Below are 24,237 nucleotides of genomic sequence, written 5' to 3' on the forward strand. Positions count from 1 at the left end.
TTCCCCTTCGCAAAGAAACTTTCCACAGACGCCCGTCTTTTACTCATTTTGCGAGCTTGTGGGTTAAATTTGAGTGCTCAAGTGACCGAGATGTAGCCGAGAGAATCCGGTCATTTTTCAAAATAAAAGGTTTTTCAAAATAAAATCTCGTTCAGACTCAGACAATAAATAAAACGGAAATAAATAATTATTTCTTGTGCGGCCCGGTACCAATTGCCCGTGACTTGGGGACCACTGCTATAGAGTAATTACACACATTTTGAATGAAATGAACTGTGTTCCACTGCATTGTGTCAGACCAAACACTTCACATCGTTGCAAATGTTACTAACTTCACAGTACTTTTTTTTCCACAATAACTTTTAAACTTCCCAACATTGTCAAAAAGTTAAACGGTGCATTTGTGTTACTACCGCTAGAATCATTTTTACAAACTAGCTGTTTTCAGTTCACATTTATTCTGCCACACTTCTACTCACAAACACTGAGATAAAGTCATTTATTAATCATTATGTTTTCCAGTTGTAGCATATCACGGCGCATCCTACTGTGTGCCCCAAATGCATCACTGCTCCAGGGTGTGTTCAGGTGCCAGTCTGCTCTCACGCCGCTCTCACCGCGTGTCCACATGAGCCACAGACCGAGAGACCACCTACAACAGGTGAGTTTCTGACTGCGCTTTTCCTCCTCGTCTGCTCGGTGGACATCACTGAGACATGGTAACGTTAGAGGTGCAACTATTTCAACGAACGTCGTCCGAAAGATAATTTCACCGCGAAAGCTTGTTCCTTTAGATTAAATATCGACTGGCAGCGAAACGAATCGCACAGTTAGCTAGCGATAATGTCCCTGGTGTCTCTGAATGATATCATACATAACTGTTAATCCATGTCCAACTTGTTTTGTTCTAAGGCAGAAACTCGTAACGCTTTTAACGTTAGTTATCGGCAAACATAATTTGCATGCAGCAAAAAAAAAATAAATAAAAAAAATAAAAAATCGGATACTCGCTAAAAGTCGCTGGTTAACTTGGCTAGCTAACCCATAGCGCTAAATTAGCTAACGTTAGACTCTCAGCAGCATTAGGTCGGGTGATGAACAGCTGCTGTTGAGTTTGGAAGCTCAAAGGACTCAGTTAAAGTGGTTCAGCTGTTGGCAGGAGTCACTGGCCTGTATCTGAGTTTACTGTTATGAAGTTTTAAGTGTAATTCTTTCAACAGGTTTCGGTCTTAGTTTAAATTAATCTAGCCTAACATCATTTGCAGCAGCTGGAAAACAAACTCTTCAATTTGTGTTTCATATTTTTTTTGGATTCTGTATAAAATGAGGTTGTTCTTCTATTTAGAAAGCATTATGGCCACAGATAAAGTGGTTATTGAAGCCCAAAAGGTGGAGTCCTGCATGGCAGCGGGGTATGGTGACACCTCTATTCAAGTGAAGATAGTCCAGGTTCCAGCCAAAACTGGACCCATCACCGCTGTGCAACCCTCACCTACTGCAGCAGCTGCGACAAAGGGCGACCCTGCCCCTGGCCCACCTAAAGTTGTCCCCGTTGGCCGGGGCCACCGACCTGCCTCCACAGTCCCAGGCCGACAGACTTCCTCTCCTTCTGTCATGATGATAGGAAAGGTTGCCGCCCAAGGAGGAGTGAGTTCTAACAGCCAGCCACAGGTAGCAAAACCAGCTTTGAGCCAGGTGGGCTCCCTGAACCAGACTACAACTCAAGGAAGGACTGTGATGATAACTGTCCCAAAGGCTGCAGCTCCACAGTCAATGGCTGTGGCCCCTCAGCGTCCACAGACTGCTTCCCCACAGTTCCCAGCCAATATCCAGATACCACCAGGTAAGCTTGCACCACTCCACTGTTGTATACCTACAACCCGTGTTTATAGACTGGGCTACTGTGACATCTTCACTTAATTTTTCTGTATTCAGTAGACTGCATGTTATTCTGTGTTTCCATTTAAATGTCTGCCACTAGCTGTTTGTACTATGTTTGGTCCATGATGCATACACTACACATGCGTCTACCATACCCAGCACTCTATCTTTTCAGGTCTAATCATCAATTTGTTACACTGAAAGTGATTTGAGACTCCCTTTCTGGCAGGTATGATGTTGATCTGCAGTGACAGTGGTCAGCTGATGCTGGTCTCCCATCAGGCTTTGGCACAGGCTCAGCAGGGACCAAGAGGCATCAGTGGTCAAGCACCCAGAATACTGACCCCACAGGTGCGTGTGTTTGCGTGTTTGTTTTGCTTTCATTCTATTTAATGCCAGTGTGGATGAATGTAGTCATGTGTCTTATTGTCTGAATTGAATTCAGGTATCTGCAGCCGCTGGAACTAAAAGTAATGAGAAGGTGACAGTGATCAGGATGGCAGCCCCTCCCAGTTTGCAGACAGCAGCAGTCCAGAAGACATCTGTGGTAAAGGTACAGGAGTGGGTTTACGCTTAACTATCACTGACAGCAGGTTGTGAAGTGTTTGGTCGTTGGCATTGTTCCTGCAAGTTACCTCACCTGTCATAAATAATGCTAATGATGACAATTCCATTCAATTTTATTTATGATGATAATGGAAGCCTGACAAAGCGGCATAAAAAGCATTATTGTATACATATATACGTATATAAAGAAAATGATTTAATGTCATTATTGCTTAGTGAATCAGATTTCCCTTGCTACTGGACTTAAGCCCTCCCATTGAGGGGGTCAGGGTGCAGTTGTTTGACCTGTACAAGAATCAGATTGACACCAGAGACACCAGAAGCACTTGTCTTTGACCAAACATGCAGAGGCGTCAGAGTTTAAGGGCAAGAACCCATTTACAGATGAGACTAACCTTTCCACAGCCAGTCAAAAGTTTGGTAGACAAATAGGACTGTTAACTGTGTACCAAACCTACTTCTGTCTACTTCTGTCAAACACATTACAAAGGCAAGAAATTCCACATATTAACTCTTGACATGGCACACCTGTTAACTGAAAACCATTTCAGGTGACTGCCTCATGAAGCTGATTGTGAGAATGCTAAGAGTGTGCAAAGCTGTCATCAAAGCAAAAAGTGGCCACTTCCAAGAATAATAAATATAAAACATATTCTGGTTTGTTTAACCCTTTTTTATTTAATACATAATTCCATGTGTGTTCTTTCATAGGTCTGATGTCTTCAGTATGAATCTACAATGTAGAAAGTATTAAAATTAAGAAAAACCATTGAGTGAGAAGGTGTGTCCAAACTTTTGACTGGTAGTGTACATGTGAAGTTCAAGTGGGACTTCAGTCAACCTGTCAGAGTACAAATCCCAGAAGGTAGTATCTCCACTTTGCTGTGAGTTTGGCTCCTGCTGCTCCCACACACCACAACCAAATACAATTAGGGCCATTCTTGTTTGTGTCATTCAGCAGTGGCTGTCACCAGTCCGCGCATGCCTGTTACCACAGCGTTGGTCATTTTTATCAGTGATGGATTATATTGTGCTGTTCAGGTGATTGGTGTAGCTCCCAAAGCAGCTGTAGTCCAGAACCTCAGTGCTGTGACTGAGCAGGGGAGCCAGCCTCGCATTCAGGCGGTCATCACAGAAACCAAAAAGGAGCCAGCAGCCACTTTTAGTCAGGTGAGTCCAATCAGTCCCAGATCGAACCTGCATCCTCAGTTTGAATTTCACTTGGCTGAAACTGGACTCCATGAAGGCAATCGAACAACAACCACATCACCCTCTCCACAGGTAGCATCTATATTGTGGTCATTATAGAAAACACATCAAAGATAAACAAAAACAATAGCATGAGAGCTAGTATCCCTTTGTATTATTACTGGTACTGCTTCCATAACACATAAAATGCTCATAACATGTAAATAGTAATATGTTAAAAGAGTTACAGAGTGTTAAATGAGCTAAAGTAAAGTAATGAAGTTTGCTGTATTTGTTGTCTGAATAATAAACTTTCCCAGCATGCCTAGTTGATTGTGGATGCCTTGCTCTTGTGATTAAACCACTGAAGTTTCATAGTTTGTGGATTGTTTATTCATGCTGACCATCTTCTATGTATGTTTTATCACTTAATGTCTACATTTGTGTCTGAGGATGTCATTTTGACCTTCCAGTGCATTTTCTGTGTTTGGCATTATTACAACATAAGACTATTAACAGGGATACAAAGAATGCAATCTTGCACAAAAACTGATGCATCAGTTGCAAATAAGCAGAGCAAGTGAGACAGTAACCCTCAGGACAGGTTGTTGGCTGACATTTCACCAACAGGAGACCCTGGAAAGTGTGAAGAAGTGCAAGAGCTTCCTGGTGACTCTGATCAAGCTGGCATCCAGTGACTCCCGGTCTGCCAACATGGCTAACAACGTCAGAGGACTCGTCAGGAGTCTGCTGGTGTGTCTCCCCTCTTCATCATCACAGGAGCTGGTTTCACTCAGTAGAATTGAATCATGACTAATGTCTAAAATTAAGTCTTGAAAAGAACTAAAGTATCTTAAATCCATCAGTCATCTCATTGGTTTAAACCTGTATGCCAGACCTGGAAGAAGCTACTTACTAAAAAGCTAGCAGACATTGAGTTAAGATTATTTTTTCAGATCCCAACTCTCTTTCTTGTACTGGCCAAATATTTTGTGGTTGATGGCGATAATGACACAAGTGATGTATTACGCTTTACTTCCTGGAGAATTTGTACATGTTTTTTTTCTGCAGGAAGGAAAACTTGAAGCAGAGGAGTTTACGGAACAGCTCTATCGTGAGTTGAAGTCGACTCCACAGCCCTGCTTGGTGCCTTTCCTTAAGGTGAGATTCAACAGCACATGATCATTGCCTCCTTAAGTCCACAGGTCCTGGAAAGTCTCAAAATGTCCAAAAGTTTATGAATCAAATTCAAGACATAGACTTTTATCAGGAATGTCCCAAGCCAAGTCCAGGGGTCAGTGTCAGGGCTGATCCGAGAATATTTGAATGGTTTGGTATTGGCTAAACTAAAGCTGATCAATATCTGATCTGAACTTTACTGGTGTTCAGTTCACCTCAGTCTGCTACTTTTTAATGGAAGATGGGTTCTACCCTGCGAGCATTTCACTGCATATGGGAGTGTTTAGATATGTGTCAAACCCATATTTAATCAGCATTTTGGTAAATCTGAGCGTGTGATTGGGACACTAGGCATACTTTTAACATCTGGGCATATTTAGTCAGTCAGTTTTGTCATTTGTATTCTTTTACCAAAGCAACATAGTTGCTCATAGTGGGACTACGCTTAGTTACTGTATGACTTTCAACTTTGCAATTTTTCTTCCACGAAATGGTTTTACCAGAACTCTTATCATTACTTTGGTGAATGAAATTAAATCCAAGTCCAAGTTCATATAGCTCATCTAAAAATGTCTCTGTCATTTTAATGGCAAAATGGAATTTGGTTCATAACATGACAACTTTTCACTTTTTTTCCTCATTGCTACCAGAAAAGTCTTCCTGCAGTGCGTCGCCTTACTGCAGACCCCCAGTCATTTATCCAACAAGCCTCAACTTCCACCCGCAACCCCAACACTTTGTCCTCCACCATTAGGCCTTCTGACACAGCACAAAACCTCTGTACCAGCCAGCAGGTAAATATATGTCTGCCTGTCTAAAGTGGTGAGCTGTGTTCATTTTACCGTAGAAAAAGGTGTTTCATCAAACATATTTCATGTCCTGAAACCTCTCACCAAATGCCTGCAGGAGTTTTCACAATCATCTGCATATTCACATGTCATAGCAGGCTTTTGTTGTTGCCGAGTAGAAAAATACAGTGTTCCCTCTGTCCAGTTGCATTTGCTAGTGCTAGCAGCTCCACTGTAGCAACACGGCAATCCTTCTCAAATTCTCCTTCTGAATGAGCTTTCAGCTTCTTAGCTATTAGATTGCTCACCAAAAAACTGTTTCTGTCAGAGTGTGGTCCCGTGAAAGCTTCTCGTTGGGCTCCAAGAACAAATATTATAAACATTGGGTGTTGTTCAAATCTGATGGAAGCAGGAGAAATGGAGGAACTTTGAGTGCGCATTTATTGAAATACTGCGGCTTCGTGATTATGAAACAAGATTGTGATTGGTCTCACTCCTTCTTTCAGCAAAATTAAACTAGTGGAAGTGACTTGGCTTGTTGCTGCTTGAGGCTTTAATGTTGGTCAATGGAGCCACCGTTTTGTACTCAAGAGAAGGATTTCTGTTGAGTGCAAAAGGGTTTGATGACGTCACATCTTACGGGGGACCCCTAGGTATCTGAAATGTGTTTAACAGGTTTGTCAAAAGGCTGAGGTGTTCATGTGAAATAGAAATTTTACGCTGGGTGTCAGATGCCTTATTAGGGACATACATGCTACGTTTGAGACGGATGCTTAATTATTGCCCGTTAAAATACAGGTTTTCCAGCAGCCTCGAGGAGTGACTCTGAGACCTGGGCTGATGACATTAGCCCAGTCCAGAAATGATATATCTAAGAGCAGCAGACCCATCCCCAAACACGCAGTGGTCCAGTCTGGAAAACACCTCACAGGTAATGGTTGTGGAAAACAGGTGTGGGAATCTTGGGAAATATCACAATTCAATTCTGATTCTAAGGTTTAGTTCAACTTTATTCAGTTACAAACTGAAAGGCCCTGACCTACATCAAAATGCTCTTTATTGATTTCAGTTCAGCATCAATACAATCTTTACCCCATGAACCTCATGGGCAAACTTGCACTCTGGACTTGAGTAGCACAGTCTGCAACTGGATATTGGGCCCTCACTTTTTCATTGACTTCCATAGTAAATGCCCTGTCCTCACTATTGTCCTCACAAACAGACCTCAGGCCTGGCCCATTCACATTCATGGTCATGCGTCCTGCACTCTGTTACTCAACACTGGAACCCCCCAGGGCTGTGTGCTTAGTCCCCTCCTGTTCATGGTGTACACTTAGGATTGCAATAGCCAACATGGAGTTGTGAAGCTTGTGGATGACATCACCATAATCTGTTGGATTTCAAACAATGATGAGAAGTCATATCAGAAGGAAATACACAATCTTGCACAGTGATGCACAGAGTAGAGCCTACCACTGAATGTTAGAAAAACCAAGGCAAAGGAGGCAAGGACGCATTCTTATTTGCATCAGTGGAGCTACGGTGGTACTGGTGAACAGTTTTCCTAGCTGGGAATCAGTGTCATGGAGAAACTGTCATGGATGTCACACATGTCCACCCCATTAAAGAATGCTGAGAAAAGACTATTTTTTGAAGAAAGCATAATTCACATGCCAAGTTCTTGTTAAACCCTTAACGCTGATTGTCGCGATTTCGCATCATACTGCTTTAATCCACATTGCAGCCGAATCACGCATGCATTCCTCTAATGCTGGTTTGTACATATTCAGCACACACCTAGGAACCTTTGCAAGCACTGGTTTCTCATCAGACCAGTCAAAGTCAACTACATCCGTTGTGTTGTTGTTACAGTGTAATGGTTATAAGCCAATTTTGTGGCTGTTTTGATGAAATAAATTAATTTTGAATGGCTTTTCTGATGCACATTTATGAATTTTGGAAAAAGTATTTTTATTGCATTTAAGCATTAACGCCTGTTGTCGCTAATTTGCATCATACCTAAATGTATATCTATTGTATGTGCTGCAGAAAAATGAACAAACTCCTCTTAATTTAGGATCAATTTGAAAGTTAAAACACAAAGAATTATTTTTTTAATATAATTCTAAATAAATTCACATGTAAAGGGGTTAACTGTTACAGTGGAGCAATAGAAAACATCCTTACTGAATACATTACAAACTGGCTTGGTTTGTGCACCGGCCAGGACAGGAGGGCTCTGCAGCAGGTGATTGAAACCACACAGAACATCAGTGGTGTCCATCAATGGAGCAGCAGAGACATCGGTGAGGTGAGGTGAGCAGAGGCCTTTAGTACAGGATACTAAAAGACAATACCCACCTCAGCCACAGCCTGTTCACCCTGATTTCATCTGGTAGGCAACACAGATGTATCTGCTGTCGTACCACCAGACTACAGAGCAGCTTGTTTCCCCAGGCTGTGTGACTCCTCAACCTCACCTACCATGTAAAATAGTTTCTTATTGTGTAGCACAAAGAGACTAAGCTTCCATTTTGTTGTGCAACCGTGGGTTGTAGAATGACAAATATATTAACCCTGTACCTTGATCAGGAAGAAGGTTTGTTTGTGCAGGTGTAAATGCACAAAAAGCACATTGCATTTAGACAACATCAAATCCTTCTTATCCATCATATTTGCATATTGAGATTCAAACAGTGCAGACAGAGCTGAGGTAAGGAGATGGCTTATCACTACCAGGTGCAGATAAAAAGGACCTGTGATCAGATTTCATTAGATAACCTATTCAGATATCGACGATAATACCATGTGGAGATGAACTCTTGGCCGTTCGCAGTGGCCTGTACTGACACAATTGCCGCAAACTTAAATATCTTATTGTTTGTCATCCACAAACACAGACTCTGCTAAATGAAATCCTACTCTCCAAATAATCTTCTGTCTTTCTGTTTTTACAGGGACTTTTTCACTGAAGCAGCCTTTCACTCAGGATCCATCACGGCCCACCAAATTTGTTTTTAAGGACAGTTCAGGATCTTACAAGTAATACATACAGTTGATGTCTTTATATCTCTAGACTGTAATTTAAGTGTGAGGGCTTTTAAGTTGAACAATTCAGCAAATGTCATTAACATTGTGTAAAAGTACAAAGTTGACTGACCTCCACAAAGCACTAATTCATTTGTGTGTGTGTCTGTGCCTGTGTGTATGCATGTTTCCCAGAGAAGATGATGACATTAATGATGTGGCCTCCATGGCTGGAGTCAACCTGAGAGAGGAGACAGCACAGATCTTGACCACCATGGTTGGCACTGTGGTGCAGTCATGCCAGGATCAGCCGTTCCTCTCGCCTAAGCCAGTGCTCAGCCGAATCCTTCATACAGGTACGAGAGCCATGCTGAGGCAGAGCTCAGCCACCGACTGGACTCAACGCTTCATTTAACATTTTCTGCATTAAGTATTTATTACATCGGCCTTACTGCAGGTGTGTCTTCCACACTAGACAGCACTTTAGTAGTTTAACAGCCATAAACAGACAGCACGACAACACCAAATTGTTTCTCATCTCTGTCACACACAATCAAAGTAAGCCGTATGGTTTTTTTCATTAGGAATTTAAAATATGAACAGTGCCAGGCCGCGTTTAAAATGGTGACAACAGATGTTACGACAGCGTCATGTAGGTGATGTGAGTTTTTGTGTTGAGTGGAAGAACGGCCACAAAGGTTATGTAGACGAAAGACAGTTTTGGGAGACGCAAGCATTGGTATAGTCTAGTTTGCTCAGATGGTGGTGCAGTTTGCAAACATTAAAGGGGATGACACTAAACATGTCATTGGAGCAGAGTGGTGGTTGTCCTCGAGCATCTTCCAGAGCTGGAGAATTATTTTGGACTTCGTTTTTGTTAAACTGTTTCTGCAGCAGCTGTCTTCTCGGGTACGGCAACTTTGGCCCACACCACCATCACTGACGACAAATCAACACTTGACCAGCCGTGCTGGACCCAGCCCAAGCCACTTCATCGCTGCCGGTGGAGACAGTGGTCGTTGTCACCGCCACAGCAGTGGTGATTTAACAGCAGGGGGCCATCAGCCTGTGTTTCTACCAAGTGAGGTTCGGACCAAAGGCCGAAATGCACCGTGTGATGCCATCTCTGGCCAGCACTTTTTTCCCCCTCATGAGGGCACAGAGGAGCATCCATTGCAAATGGACATGCATATATTGTACACTCAGTGCACCAGGCACCATCACACTGGCTGGCATGCTCTCCACCATGGATGAGTTCCTCTGCCTCCTAGCTGAGTTTCCAGACCTCATACAGCCTCCACGGCCAAGCATGTGGTGGAACACTACATCTCAACCGCCGGGCCCTGGCCCGGCACCTCAGGGACTTCATCCGAGCAAATGGTGCCAAAGCCCACTGCCAGGTGGCGCCTGGATTGTAATTACCGCTGGCTCAACGATGCAATGACTCCTGTCTGTTATCAAGTCCTGCACATTCAGGACTTTTCACATTCAGGTTCAGATTGTTTTTCTAAGTGTCTGAGAACAATATGGAAAGGATCCCTACAGAGACGGATCCTTTCTGCCGCTATATTGTTCTCGCCAAAGTCACCACTGCATTGACAAACTGTAATTTTATCATTGTAAATCACACTTCAGATTCAACAGAGGTGTGTCTTTCACTGTTTTAACAGTTGCCACCAACTCTGGTTTGGTCGAAATAAACCCTTAATTCACAGACTTGGATGTGAAGTCAGGAGAGGAGTGAGATGGAGGGTGCGGCAGAGGAAAACAGTGTGTAGAGCCAGAATATTTTCAGATCTTAAGCAGGAATTCTTTTCCCCAGACGTTATGACTGAAGAGATAATTACTGGACAGAATCTCTGGTTGTGTGATCCTTGTTCGTCATGCAGCACATTCAGTGCAGCGACACAGGCCCATACAAGAACAGCCACGGTAGTGCTGCTTTTTTTTCACAGTTGAGAAGGTTGTGAAGAGAGAGAGAGTTTCCAGTCTTGTTTATCCCAGTGACCTCTACTCTAGCAATCACTGTTTTTTGTCAGTGTGTATTCGATTTTAGTTAGAGATTAAATGTCATGACAAAACAGCTGTGCTAACCAGAAATGCAAAACAATGCCTTTTCACTTTTTGAAAGATAGCAACCCCACACCACCATACTGTTGCCACCAGTAACCACAGGGACAGATCAACCAGGACTGAAATCGTTCAGATTGGCACTTTAAATGTGTTTGCATCATTTTTGTTTGTTTTTGATGAGTACTACGATTGAATCAAGTATTGAGTTTTTTTAATTCACTTCAGTTAATATATGGCTTTTATTAATTTTTTCATTGACTTCCATAGTAAATGCCCTGTCTTAGCTATAATCTATCTTTGTATTGAACTCCTCTTATGGTACTACTGCCAGATGTTTTGTGTGTCCTGGGGTAGGACAGGCACTGGGAGTAACTGATGTCAGTCCAGAGGTGGTAGCTCTGGTTTCTCATGCTACGCAGAAGTGTCTCCGTGGGCTGATAGAGAAGCTTACTTTGATGGCAGAACGCCGCAAGACAGCCCTGAAGGTACGGCAGTCTGACCCTGACTCAAAGCAGCGGCACTGGTTAGCTGCCACATTTCTTATGAATCAGTGATTTATGTTCATTCATACTAAGAAAAATTATGTCAGAATAGTCATCTGCCATCATGACCAAAAAAATCTGCTCAGTTCCTTGTTATTTGTTATATTTATTTTAGATATTATTCATGTTATTATGACATATTTCTCATTATTACGATAATTCAGCTTTTATGAGAAAACCACTTTATCTTTTTATGTCAAAATGTTCTCAGACAGACCGTAGGCATATCCATGTGCTGTGTTCATGTATGTGCGACAGGGCAAAGTGCAAAAGGATTGAGTGACAAGGACTACAGGTCAGGGGATGTGATGATCAATAAACACAGCAAGTCACTTCACTGGTCCAACAGCTCTAAACACCTGAGCCAATCACAGTGAAGCATGACAGCAGCTCAGCAAATGAAAAGAGCTTTTTCTGGAAATCATATTGTTGTCTGCAGAGCACTGCTGTGAGTGCTTTACAGTTAATTAGCACTGATACTGAATTGACACTGATAGTAAGGATGGTAGAAAATGATCATAAAAAATGTTGGTGAAGCCTTTTCAATTTGAATTCTATTACATCTCATAGTGGCAGCAGATTGACATTGCACCACAAACATACGTGGTTCTCAGACATCTGAGAATCTAAGACCTAGTTTGCCCCAAGATACCACCTACTCTCTTTGTTCAGCCTCATTTTATTAAGCCTCCCACCTGTTTGTTTCTCTCCTCCACCTGTGCACCATGCACTCTGCACTGGGCACCGAAATACCACACAGACAGGCGAAGACAGTTTCATGGTCAGGGAAACTGTCAGAGCCACGCTTGTGCCCCCTTAAATCTCCTCTTTCTTTTTTTCATCCTTTTTTTTCATGAAAACAAATCCTTTTATGCCTTAAATTGTCTTAGTTGTAACTCTTTTGCCTTCATGTAGTGTGTGTAAATTGAGGTAGCGCTAATAGCTAGTTAGCTAATAGCTAACAATATGTAGCACACTGCAGATTTGTTTGGACACAGTGAACAGATACACTTCACCAAAATAAACTTTGTGGTTGACCAGCATCTTGGCTCGTACATGCTGTGTCCCGGGAGAAATGGATGGAACAGCGTCAGGTTTCAGAAGAAGTTTTGTGGTAAAACTGTGGTGTGGAAAAAGGCCACAGCAGGCTACAGTTTGGCTCTCACCATTTCTCCTTTTGCAACTTTGTTACCAATACAGAACTCGTCTCTGCCGTCATTTGGAAAATAGTGAAACTTAGTTAGCAAAATATTGATACTTAGCTACACCTGTCTTTACCTCTGATAACCCTTGTCTGACTGTAGACGCACCCCACAAGTTGACGGGATTGGTTCCTTAAGTATGTTATCCCTGTCTGTTTGTGAGACCGTCAGTGGTACACTGCAGTTCCAGGGTGGAGAAGCTTAGACAAAGAATGGCTTATTTTGCTCATAATATCTTGTAGCATATAAAAACACCACATGGACATGTTAACAGGGTTGAAACATGATTTTCCTCGGAGGGGTCTTTAACTTGTGTGTTTGTGGCAACAGGAGGACCTGTGGCATACCAAAGTGAGTGATGTACGCTCCCAGCTTCGCTTCCTGGAGGAAGTGGAGGCTTTGAAGAAGAAGAAAAAAGATGAAGAGGAGAGAGAGAGACTCCTGCGTTTGGCCAGAGTAAGCTAGGCTGGCCTAGAAAGTAGCACTACCCTTGTTGGACTGAAATGAGTCTTAAACCACCTTTTTTGTCTGAATGAGAGAGCAAGAGATATTAGTGTCGAACCTCCAATACAAATAGAAACTAGTGTGGTTTTATGATATGAAGTTTACCTTTAAACGTGTCATTGTTTTTTTGTTTAAAGTGAAATGACATTTTAGTCACACCACCTTTTAGTCTGAAACCATTCTGACTCTGTAGAGCTGTCATTTCTGCCTATATTTAAGCTGCATACTAAGTCAACATCTGTCTGTCTGTATCACAGAGTCGCTCACACACTGAGAATCCACAGCATCAGCAGCTCAAGCAAAGAGCCAAAGAGGTGTGTATGTGTTTTAATCTGGAGAAAGCTGTGAGACTCAGCTGTACAGCCTGTGAGCTGAATAACCAGAACAGTCAGCTAAAGCAGCCCTCAGGCTGTGTATGTAGACAGATCTGTTTCTGGCAAATTCACCAAATTACATAGATAGCTGACAAATAAAGAGACTTGAAAATCCAATATTGCCATAAAGCATTTCTGCTCAGTTATTTCCAACATTACCCACAATCCAGTAGTACAGCAAGACATTAAACAGAGAGCTACCACAGCGTAGAAGTTTGCCATATCATTGACACTGTGGTAGCTCTCCTCTCCGACAATAGATGATGAAGATGGTACAAGCCCGATTCCAGAAGGAGCTGGCACCCTGGTGCTGATGCAGATAAACAGCCCATGTGGAGAATGCTCTGGCCAAACGTTGAACCTGAAGGCTATCATCTGACAAGGATTCAGCTTTTTTTAAAATTGTATCTGCATTCATTCATGCAGACATGTATTTACAGAGACTTTCTGAAATGTGGACTTGTTGTCCATTGTGAAAGTCAAGTTGCTAATCAGACTATAAACAATGAACAATTCACAGCTCGTACACACAAACATATATACAAATCTACACCTCCTGTTACTGCTGTGGAGTCATTGATTAGAATTGTTTCTATTAATTTGGTTAAAATGGAACACTCCCAGGAACTGTTGTTAGGGATCTTGTTAAATCCCTGCTATTTTTCATGCTAATTGTTCATTTAATAATGCAGTAGTGTGTGTAATGTTTTTTGCTTGGCAGGGCAGGAACAAGTGTGAGGGAGATGAAAGGCACCGGTTACAGTGTGGCTATTTAAGGCGGCAGTAACATCACGCAGGGCTTGTTTTCCTTCTCAAGATGCTGTGTAGCTCCCAGCCATCACGCTCCCAGAGGTTCCTCCACAGCAAAAAAGATCTGTTCATTTACATGCCCCGCTGCTGCCACCCCCACACACTCTCAAGCACTGCGCCATACACTCAATACACTTAGCCAAGTCTGTACCTACACACACACACACACTCTGTCAAAGCCTGAGTAGGTGTGGCACTAATTAGAAGTGATTTTAATTGAGGCTGTTTGGGTTGGAGTTGAAGCCAGTAGTGAATAAAATGTGTGTTCAGAGAAACATCTTTAACAAACTTTGTGTGAATATTGTTAGTCAACTGTTGATTTGGGATTCAGTTAACTATAATTCCCTCATGCTTGGGAAATCATGTTAATTAGCTGAGTGTGAGTTGTTGTCAGAGGATTGTTCTGATGTATTACAACTTTTGGTGTAGTTGTGATGGTCAGAATCATTTCCATCAGTTATAATCGGGGCCACAGCCAGAACTGTGGAAATACAGAGGTCCACAAGCCAAATCCCAACCACGTTCAAAGTTTCTGATCAACCACCAAACAAACTCTCAAATCTTTGTGTTTCATCATTTTGTTTAAGCAAACTACAATAACTAACTTCCTGTTGCTTTCATCTCACAAGGTTTGATGAGATAAGATAAAAGTTTTTTTATCCCCAGCTGTGGAAATTTGGGTATTAAAGCAGCATGTACTAGCAGTTAGAAAAATAGCAACCGAGATAGAAGAATTCAATATACAAAATAAAGAAGTAGACTATATATGTGCACATATTATACAAGCAAAATGCAATTTTTGACTATATAAAAGAAAAAAATATGTATGCTGCCTTCAGATTAATAATAATAATAAAAAGTGTTAATACTATTGCACAGAAGAATAAAACATACAAAACAGTAACAAATATGTAATATTGTGCGAAATGTAAAGTTGTTGGAATGAAGGACCTGCGGTAGCGTTCCTTCTTACACACTGGATGCAGCAGCCTGTTACTAAAGGAGCTGCTAAGGGCCCCCACTGTGTCATGCAGGGGGTGGGAGGAGTTGCCTCATCTCTCTCCCGCCACATCCCTCCTTCAACTCACCCCCTGCCTCACAGCTTGGCACAAGGAAGAAGGTGAAACAGTGCAATTAAAAGGAGTAAAAGTGGCAGCAGGTGAAGAGAAGGGGCTGTGTTTGAAGATGATTATGTTGTATATGTAGACAGCCCAGCATAATCCCAATAATCCCAGAAATGAAATGTCTAAAAGATACAGGTTATCAGTCTGAGCTGTTAAGTTGTCTTTGTCAAAAACTGAAAGCAGCAGAGTGGTGAGTGTGACATGAGTCTGTTGTTGGACTGATGAAAAAAAAGGAAATTGACTTAATATTGAGTTTATCAGGACAACAGATAAACATGGAGGAAGTGTTGATCTTGATTTAACAGCTAATTAATCCACAGTAGTTCTGGGAATTTGCGGTCTACCTGAGAGTTAGATAGCACCCTAGTCATTTCTGTACAGTGAAAGTGAAGCTACCACCAGAAACCCAAGTGTATTTATGTGCTCTGAGCACCAGGCAACCGCCATAAACTCCAGGAAGTTACTGGTTCTAGCCAAGACATTTTCTCACAACCCTCCGCAGAAAATTGTTGTTTTACACTTTGATTTTTTTAGATATCAGTTAGCGATCTCCATCAGACATCCCCTGAAGTTTCAAACCGTTCCCTTGACTTGCACACTGTGCACAGCATGGCATTGTGCAGTAGGTGTTGAGCATAGAAAATGCTTGCTCAGGTTGATTTCTAGTGTGAGTATAAATAGGAATAGAATGTGTGAATACTTGTGCAACTCTTCATTCACCACATTTTCACTAACACTTTGCCTCTCATCTCTTGTCAGCTACAACAAATAGAAGAAGCTCAGCTGCAGCAAAGAAAGGCCAACCTCACCGCTCTGGCTGCCATCGGGCCTCGCAAGAAGAGACCTCTGGAGCAGACTGAGAGCCAGGTTGGTCTGTGTGGTGTCTCCAGTCTGTGTTGAAAACAAAGCCAGAGAAGTGGCTACATGTATGTGTAAGGAGGAGTAACTGTTTTAACACTTTTAGCAGACATTTCTGCCTACCAGGCGATGGTGGCGTCATGTATTTTGTACTGCCACAAGGCTTTTTTAAAATACCTGTGCAGGATGTGTGTTGTTTCATTGACGTGAGCTCATCACTGAACATAAATGTGACAAAGTAGAACAGAATGAAGATAACACTTAATTAATCCCACACCGGGAGAGTCGTTACATACGGCAAACAATTCAAGAGAGACATAGCAAGATTCAAAGAGTCAATAGAAAAGAGATACAGAATTAACAGTAGAAGAGTATAAAAGGATATGTTGCCTTCACATAATTGGATAATAAATAGTGTTATTCCTCTTGCACAGTAGAGGAAAACATACAACGCAGTAAAAAACATATTGCAGTAGTTTGGAATTAGTGAATGAAACTCATTGGCATGACTGTTGAACACTTTTAGTTATCGCTGTGGGAATGTACATTATGCTGAATTTATCAGGACAACAGGTAAACATGGAGGAAGAGTTTGCATTGTTAAAACAGGAGCAGTTCATAAAACACAGGCTCAAAAATAAGATGGACTTAAAATTGGCACCAGTATTAATAAAGGTCTGTTTCTGATAGAAGTTTGTTCCAAATAAAGGCATTTGAACGGTTTTGGGTAACTGACCACTATTTGAGCATTTACAGCATTTCTATTCAGAATAGAAGAAAAGGAAGAAAAGGCTCAAACTTTTGGAGCTACATGAGGCTGCTCTGATTGCCTCAGATATTTAAATAGTGCCAGGGGTCTGACAAGAAGACACAGTAAAATGACTCAGCAACAAGCAGAGAAACAAAATATAAAACACCACAAAAACATAATGCTACAATGATTGTGTAGCACCGAGGATGAATGGAAGCTAAAAGAAAGCAGCATGTTTTATATTACCACAGGTTGCTACAGAGGCCAGCCCCTCATCGGCTAACACAGGAAGCCTTCAGCTTACCACAGTTAGCATGTGTGAGACTGTTAGTTTAGCTCATCGGGTCTTTAATTCAGTGTGTGTTTAAGTCGCGGCCCTGCAGGCTGTAGGTTTAAACATGAGGACACTCTGTTAACTGCACACACTTCACGCTGCCTTTGAACTGCATCACCAGTGGAGCTGGCTGCCTGCCTCGCCCTCCTCTCGCTGCCACAGGGCTTCCTTTACCTCCTCACAGGCGTTACCTCCGCTGGCAGAGCACACGCTGATGACAGGAAGTATGGAGGAGTGATGGCTACAGTGTTTGGAGTGGAAGCTTTTCTCTTTAGCATGTCTTAGTGCTTGTGCTCACACAGAGAACTACTGGATTCCTGTCTCACCATAAACTTTAAAAATACAACAACCACTTTCATTTTAGTTTTTAGAATTTCTTTTTAATCCTGATATTGACATTGTTCCATTGTGAAAGCACAGATTATTCTCTTTGGCAGACTGTGGGTTTTTTGAAGTGGGATTGTATGAGGTCATTGTCAGTGTATTACTTGATGCCATCCAGTTCAGAGAGGCAGCAGCAGTTCCAGCATAGGAAGTGTGCTGCTAAGGACAGGAGCAGCAGAAAAATGTATTTGAGGCAGCTAAAAGAGGGCCCACCTCAGAAAAACAAAGCAAAACACATAAACAGTCAACATTATATTTAGAATATTTCAGCGCCTTACCTTGCCGTCAGACAGCCCTTACCTTTGACACTACATTTTCTCAACCATAGAACGTATTCCTACACATGTCACAGACTGTATTACGCACAGATCAGCTGTTTGGGTCAGACTTTCTGCAGTTTATGTGAGCAATTATGACGGCAATGATGAAATGCCATTCACTGTGGATGAACCAGAGTATCCAGAAGAAGAACTGTAGTGGCTGTGATAGAGAAACAGAAACACAGAGAGAGGAAACTGGCCTGGACACTGCATTTCTTTACTGGTTGTTTCATTTATTTGTAGGTATTTACCTGATGGTTGGGTACAGCGATGCTCTTCAGTCAGAGTCTGGCTGGCTTTTTTTCACTGATTTTACATAATCCTCTTTAGAGAAATGATGAGTGCAAATGCAGAGTTGTCTCAATGTTACACATGGGCTTTTGGTTAAGGTTGAGACGGTTAAGTGGTGAAGATATTCTAAATGTACTGTACAATTAAACTGCTGTTGATTTTTTTTTTTCATGTGGTCAATTGAATGCCCTTCATTATAATGCTGGGCACCCCTCTCCATCCTCCTCCTCCTCCTTGTGCTCTGTGTAGGAGGCTCCACACCACTGATCTGTTATGTTGTGAGAGTTCAACATAACTCAGATGTATATTTACATCTCATGACGGGAACTAAACAGTCCATTCGCTGATGAAACCATGACACACGTGAAAGTCTGGGAAAACAGTAGTGGATTTAAATAGTTTTCAAACTAGCTTTATCAAAGTCAGACTGAGCTTTCACACTCAAAACATCCTTGGTAGTAACTTTGTTCAGGTTAAAGTCTGATTGGGCTTCTAACAGTGACTTTGACTTTGAGTGACTTTTTCTGTTAAAAAGTGTGGAAATGATCAAATTTGCAAATATTCTTCCAATAGATTCATTTTTATTTTCCTGTCTTACAATAAGACAGATTGGATCAGTATTTGTGTCAAACACTCGCCATAAGACCAGCAGGTTCATGTCAGGGTCTTCACTCTGCTGATGACCAGCTCACTCTACATTATTGCTTATTACATAAGAATATATACAGTCTCATGATTATAAAGAATATTTATTTTACTTTCTGTGTGTGTGTGTGTGTGTGTCTCAGGTGACTCTGCTGCCCAGACAGGGTGTTCAGAGAGTGACTCGGGTCATGCTGAGGGATTTGCTGGTGTGCATGGAGCAGGACTACTTCCTTCGCCACTCTCTCACTCTCTACAAAGCGATGCTCTGACGCCCTCAGGGTACTCCTCCTACTGTTAATGGCTCAGTTTGTCTAATAATGATCTGTAGTTTGTGTTTTCAAGATCCCTAGTTTTGGAATATATATATCTGTAAAAGCACTGATAGTTTTGGTTTTGATTGTAAAGAGAAGAATGGACACTGCTGTTGGCTGAATAGTGTTGAAACAGGGCAGTGAATGTGCTTCAGTTCCCAGGTGGATGTTTGGTCATTAAAAAGGAAGAATTTGTCACATCATGACATTTCCTCTGTCTCTGCTTGTTTTCATCCAGGAAAGCAGCGCGGCTTTGGGGGTAGTAATTAGAGGCTGACATTTTTTCAGAATCCCACAGGAATCTCATGACCCACAGGATTCCTGTGGGATTCCCACGGATGGGAGTCAGTTTGACTGTTCATCAAATGACTGGGATGCGACAGGAAAACAAGTCATTGGGTGCGGGGAGGGGATTGGAATCATAACAATAAGTCAGTTTTTCAATAAAGATAAGCATTTCTGATATGATTAGACACTATTTTTCAGGTCTGCCCTGGTGGCTGGTTGGTTGCAGCCACCTGACCAATGCATGATTAGTGTGGACCCCCCTTGGTGGTGCCGCTGGATGGGAGTGAAATCGTCTCCTGTGTCACCCTCTAATGGTAATGTCAGCCTGTCGGTCCACAATGAAATGTCTCAACAATTATTGGACGGATTGGAAAGAAATGTACACACGTTCAGTCCAGGATGAATTATTTTTGCCTACTACTTAGATTTTGATGATCTCCTGTGACTTTTCATCCAGCACCATAACCAGGTCAAACGTGGGTTAAATACTGGGCTTTTCCATACTGTTAGAGTAAGGACAAATGTGGACTTCCAGCCTACAGGAATAATTTATCTCCTCAGGATTCTCTTCCTCCCTGCACGGCTATAACCACAGCTCAGTCCAGTTATAGAAGCTGTCTGTTACTTCCTACTTTTTGCATTACAGTACCTCAATCATAGATCATGCAGTGTATGACTAATGACTGTATCCAAGCTGCTCATAGTCCCATCAGCCCCAGCTGTGTTTTGTGTTTAGTGCTAATTTGCATGTCAGCAAATATTAGCATGCTAAAAAACTGAGCTTGTGAATATGGAGAACATTATACCTGTTCATCAGTATGTCAACATTGTTACTGTGAGTATGTTAGCATGCTAAGAAATGCTAAAAACCAAAAAGCCAAACAAGCTGTTTGGTGTTGTCCGTACAAGTAGGTGTGGCTTATTTTACCTTCTGATGATAGTCAGCAGAGCACCACATGTGGATCTAGCCATCACTGAATAGTCTTCCTCCTGTCTGAGTAACATTAGGAAAAGACATGGAACAGAACTGAAACACAAAGTGTGTGAAATGGACAGTTTTTTTTTTTTTTTTTAATGCACAGGGTACCACATTGCTTCCTAATGACCTTTTCAGTAGTAACTATTGAGACCATGATAGAAAAAACTTGTGGTACTACATGAGGGTATTTGCTATTACCCAGTATAACGGCATTATTTAGTTGTGGTATGAGTGCTTACTTTAGATGTGCTCCACTGCTACAAGGTATTGATGTTATTCTGTGTTAGCTGATGAATTAATATTGCATGTTCTAATTGTTTCCCCCTGGGTTTCATGATATGTCATGACAGAACGAGTAAGTAGGCCTATCCAGTTTGCAAGCATCAATGTGTAATCAACCCTCAGAAGAGCAGCTATGATCCTCTTTCCTCCAACACACGCCTCCTTTAGAGGCAGCGTTTGTCGTGTTGCTCTTCTGCCCCTTTTCTTGCTTTTTGGGTCTTTTTGGTCTTTTTCTGCTTTTCTGCTTTTTCTAGCTTACCTTTTTTTTTTTTTTTTCCACACACATGCAGTTTGCCATATGAATAATCTGTTATATTTTAATCATGCATTTCAACTTTTCAAGATTTTTTGGTTTGAACTCCAGCATCCAAATCTGCAGCTCGCCACTCAACACACTGTGTGTGCCTGCTGTGAGGCCTCAGCTAGTCTGAGACTGGAGTCCTCCTCCTGAACCAGCTGCCTCACTGAACCTCCAGCAGCAGCTGAGGATCATGGAGTCTGCTTCGCCGTGCTCCACGCTGTCGTTAAAGTGTGCAGAACCACTAGGAACCAAGCATCTTCCATGTGTTCTGTCTGAGGGTTGATGCAGAGCTAATTCTAAATTTTTTTATAATAGAGTGCAGGTCACTGTCAGAGCTTTAAGTAATAAGACTGATACATTTGATGTAATTAATATTCTGATTGATTGATTGATTGATTGACATGCTGCCTCATACAGTGGGAACAAATGGGCTCGGAGCTGTGATCCACAGACAGAGAGGTCAGAAAGTATTAAAAGACAGCCTATCATGGGATTTGTCCACACAGAGACAAACAGTATCACCAGCCTTAAAGTTCCAGTCAAACTTATTTGAAGATTTTATGGTCAAAAAGATGCAATGCCTTGATTTGTGCCATATCATTATGACAATGTTGCATAATGCCTGCATGTCATTGACTGCCACTGCTAGCTTCACCCTCTATGAATATGTGCATGCCTGCAACGTAGTTATACTCTATAGTCATAGTCTTAGATGGATTGTGCACCAGTTTAAAGGAACCTGTCTGGCACACAACTGCAGCTGTTCCACGCCAAGTTCACCACTAAGCGCTGACGGATCCACAGCTGATAAACTAAACTGGCTGTTGTGTAACATTATTGCACAGTATAAACATTACACCTTTTAACTGTTGGTACACATGAGGCTGTAAGTGATAAGAAAATAATCTTAGCTGTTCTAAGATTGATATACATTACAGTTTGAGTGGTATCTAATATAGACAGATACTTACTTCCCCGGAGGGACATTTGTGTGATAGTAGCAGTGCGTGAATGAACCAAACGTCAAATGCAAGAACTAACATATATGTAAAAGAAGAATTCCCTTTTGATGCATGCATGGGCAAACAGGTGTGCAAATTACAATAAGGTCTGCAGAGGAATGAAATTGTAAGTTAAAAAGATGTATTGCACTGTGTCAGAATTTAAGTGCCACTAAAAAGTCCAATTATCCAGTTCAGTAAGGCCTCACAGCCTCCCAGTCCACTGACGTGTGCTGCAACGAAGCAGGAAACTCTGGCCCTTCTTTTAGAGGGCTCCTTTGTTCCCAGTCACTCCAAGGCATTTATAGGAATGAAGTGCCTTGACGTCCTCCCCCTAGATGGGTACAGGGGTCAGAGGAGAGATGTCCTCAGTCAGCTCCTTCATCTTGCTTATGTTCAGCTGCAGATGGTTCAATCTGCACCACCCAACAAAGTCATCCATCAGACCTCTGTGTTCCTCCTCCTGCTGTCCACAATAACCCCACAATGTCCTGCTGGTCACATCATTTGTTATTGCAGGGCACAAGTGGAGTGTTCACCTGCGTGGCTCTGATCTGAACAACGAAAGAAGATTGGCTACGAGCTGCTGTTGACTGGCTGCCACCTTGAACGGTGCTGGAAGTTTATTTGAGGCGTGTCTGCATATTTGACACATCACTGATGCTGCTGTAGGTTACAGGGAGGCTGGTATTATAGCTGGGGCAAAATATCCTATGATATGATGAACCTTGGTAAAAACATGCAGCAGTTCAGTGGTTTGCATCCTCTTTACCTGCTGTTCAGGTGAACCTTAAACTTCCCATGTGCTGCTCATGTTGACACAGCAAGTGGGTCTAACTTTGTACGTAACTGTAAACACCTGCAAGCTTCCCTTTAAGTGAACCTGGGGTTTTTCTTTTGGCAATATTCACTGAAAAAGCATGGCAACTATTGACGACTACTATGACAATCCTCTGAAATGCTGTCTTTTTGTAGAAATGTATACTGTTTTCTTACGTGAATAAGTCCTCGATATTTTGAAAATAGCATTTTGGAAACTACACTCATAAGCTTTCTTACTGAGACTGAGACTAAATGTTCAGGTTGATACCACTCATGTCTGTATAGTGAATATGAAGCTATTGCCACATTTTCCGTGCTGTTTGTTACATCTACAGAAAGCTTCATATTTAGCATATGTAGTCTTCTCCTCTTAACTCATTGTAAAAACCAAACAAACAAAAAAAACATATTTCCCAAAATGTTGAACTGTTCCTTTGAGGCCTGAGGTGTCCAGACTGCACAGAGGCACCACAGCACAAGGACGCACTGCAGATTTCATTCACTGGAGGAAAACTCATGAGAGGTGTCTTTTTATCTTTTGGAAATCCTTATTTTTGAGTTCTTGTTTATTCATCATGAAATTATCTCACAATAATTATGCAAAAGAAAGAAAATGTGATGTACAAATAAACAAGGCTGGTTTCAGTTGCTGGTCCATGCTTCTTTAAGAGTTAACCCCCAGCTTGTCCTGGAAAGCATATTTGGAAACAGATTTGAAACAAATTTGCAACTATACTGAAGACAGACACTGTTCTTCTATAATAAAGATACTGCATGCCAGAAATCAAATGAAGGCTGTCATAAATGAGAGTTCTTTTTATTTTCACAGGGAACTCTGTGCTTGTGCTCTAAATTTATAGTTTACCAAATGCAAACATGTCAGATTTGCTCCAGGTAAACATAACTGATGGTCTCTACAAATATTACAAAACAATGCAACAGTACATGCAAAAGAAGATGTACAGTACTTACAATACATTAGAACCAGTAGCCTTGGCTGCAAATAGATTGTTTTCAATGTGATATTGTCAAAGGCAAACAGTTTGTGCTGTTGATGTGCTGCCTGCATGTTAAAGGAGATGCTGAACAGTCTGTGCAAACTTCTTTGCTGTCTGTGAACAATACAGTGGAATGTACATGGAAATGTATATTTGCTGTTCCAGTTCAGTTCCAGTCTCAGCATGTCGACCTTGTGAGACTATGGCGGAGATGACTGAGGATCAGGTTGGGCGATGACAGCATGCATCCCATTAAACAACAGAAATGTGTCAACCCCTCAAGATCTGGCCACACTGTTCATACTATAGTAACACTCCCTCCAGTGTCTCTGGGGGTTTTAGGCCGATGTGGGCAAAGTTGGAAATCAATGAGCAGGACTGATCTATAGCAGTGTAGATTTACAGAATTGTTG

General features: G+C 41.8%; 1 protein-coding gene across 1 annotated transcript; it reads left to right on the forward strand.

Moving 5' to 3' along the window:
* The first annotated feature begins 1,353 nt into the window (after nt 1-1,353).
* On the forward strand, nt 1,354-19,111 carry taf4b (TAF4B RNA polymerase II, TATA box binding protein (TBP)-associated factor). Its single transcript, XM_041936128.1, has 15 exons — nt 1,354-1,843; nt 2,111-2,232; nt 2,327-2,434; nt 3,490-3,618; nt 4,267-4,389; nt 4,708-4,797; nt 5,466-5,609; nt 6,402-6,534; nt 8,561-8,645; nt 8,826-8,986; nt 11,058-11,188; nt 12,778-12,903; nt 13,209-13,265; nt 16,019-16,126; nt 18,986-19,111. Exons 1-15 carry the CDS (start codon nt 1,354-1,356, stop codon nt 19,109-19,111), a joined length of 2,133 nt encoding a protein of 710 aa, XP_041792062.1.
* The last annotated feature ends 5,126 nt before the right edge of the window (nt 19,112-24,237 follow it).

Source organism: Chelmon rostratus, chromosome 4 (assembly GCF_017976325.1).
Source record: "Chelmon rostratus isolate fCheRos1 chromosome 4, fCheRos1.pri, whole genome shotgun sequence".
In the NCBI taxonomy this organism is placed as follows: Eukaryota; Metazoa; Chordata; class Actinopteri; order Chaetodontiformes; family Chaetodontidae; genus Chelmon; species Chelmon rostratus.

Excerpts from the sequence above, each read along its gene's own strand:
- taf4b (XM_041936128.1), top strand. The coding sequence starts at position 1,354 with ATGGCCACAGATAAAGTGGTTATTGAAGCCCAAAAGGTGGAGTCCTGC. Across the intron at positions 4,390-4,707 it reads GACTCGTCAGGAGTCTGCTG|GAAGGAAAACTTGAAGCAGA; the intron begins GTGTGTCTCCCC and ends TTTTTTCTGCAG. Across the intron at positions 4,798-5,465 it reads GCTTGGTGCCTTTCCTTAAG|AAAAGTCTTCCTGCAGTGCG; the intron begins GTGAGATTCAAC and ends CATTGCTACCAG.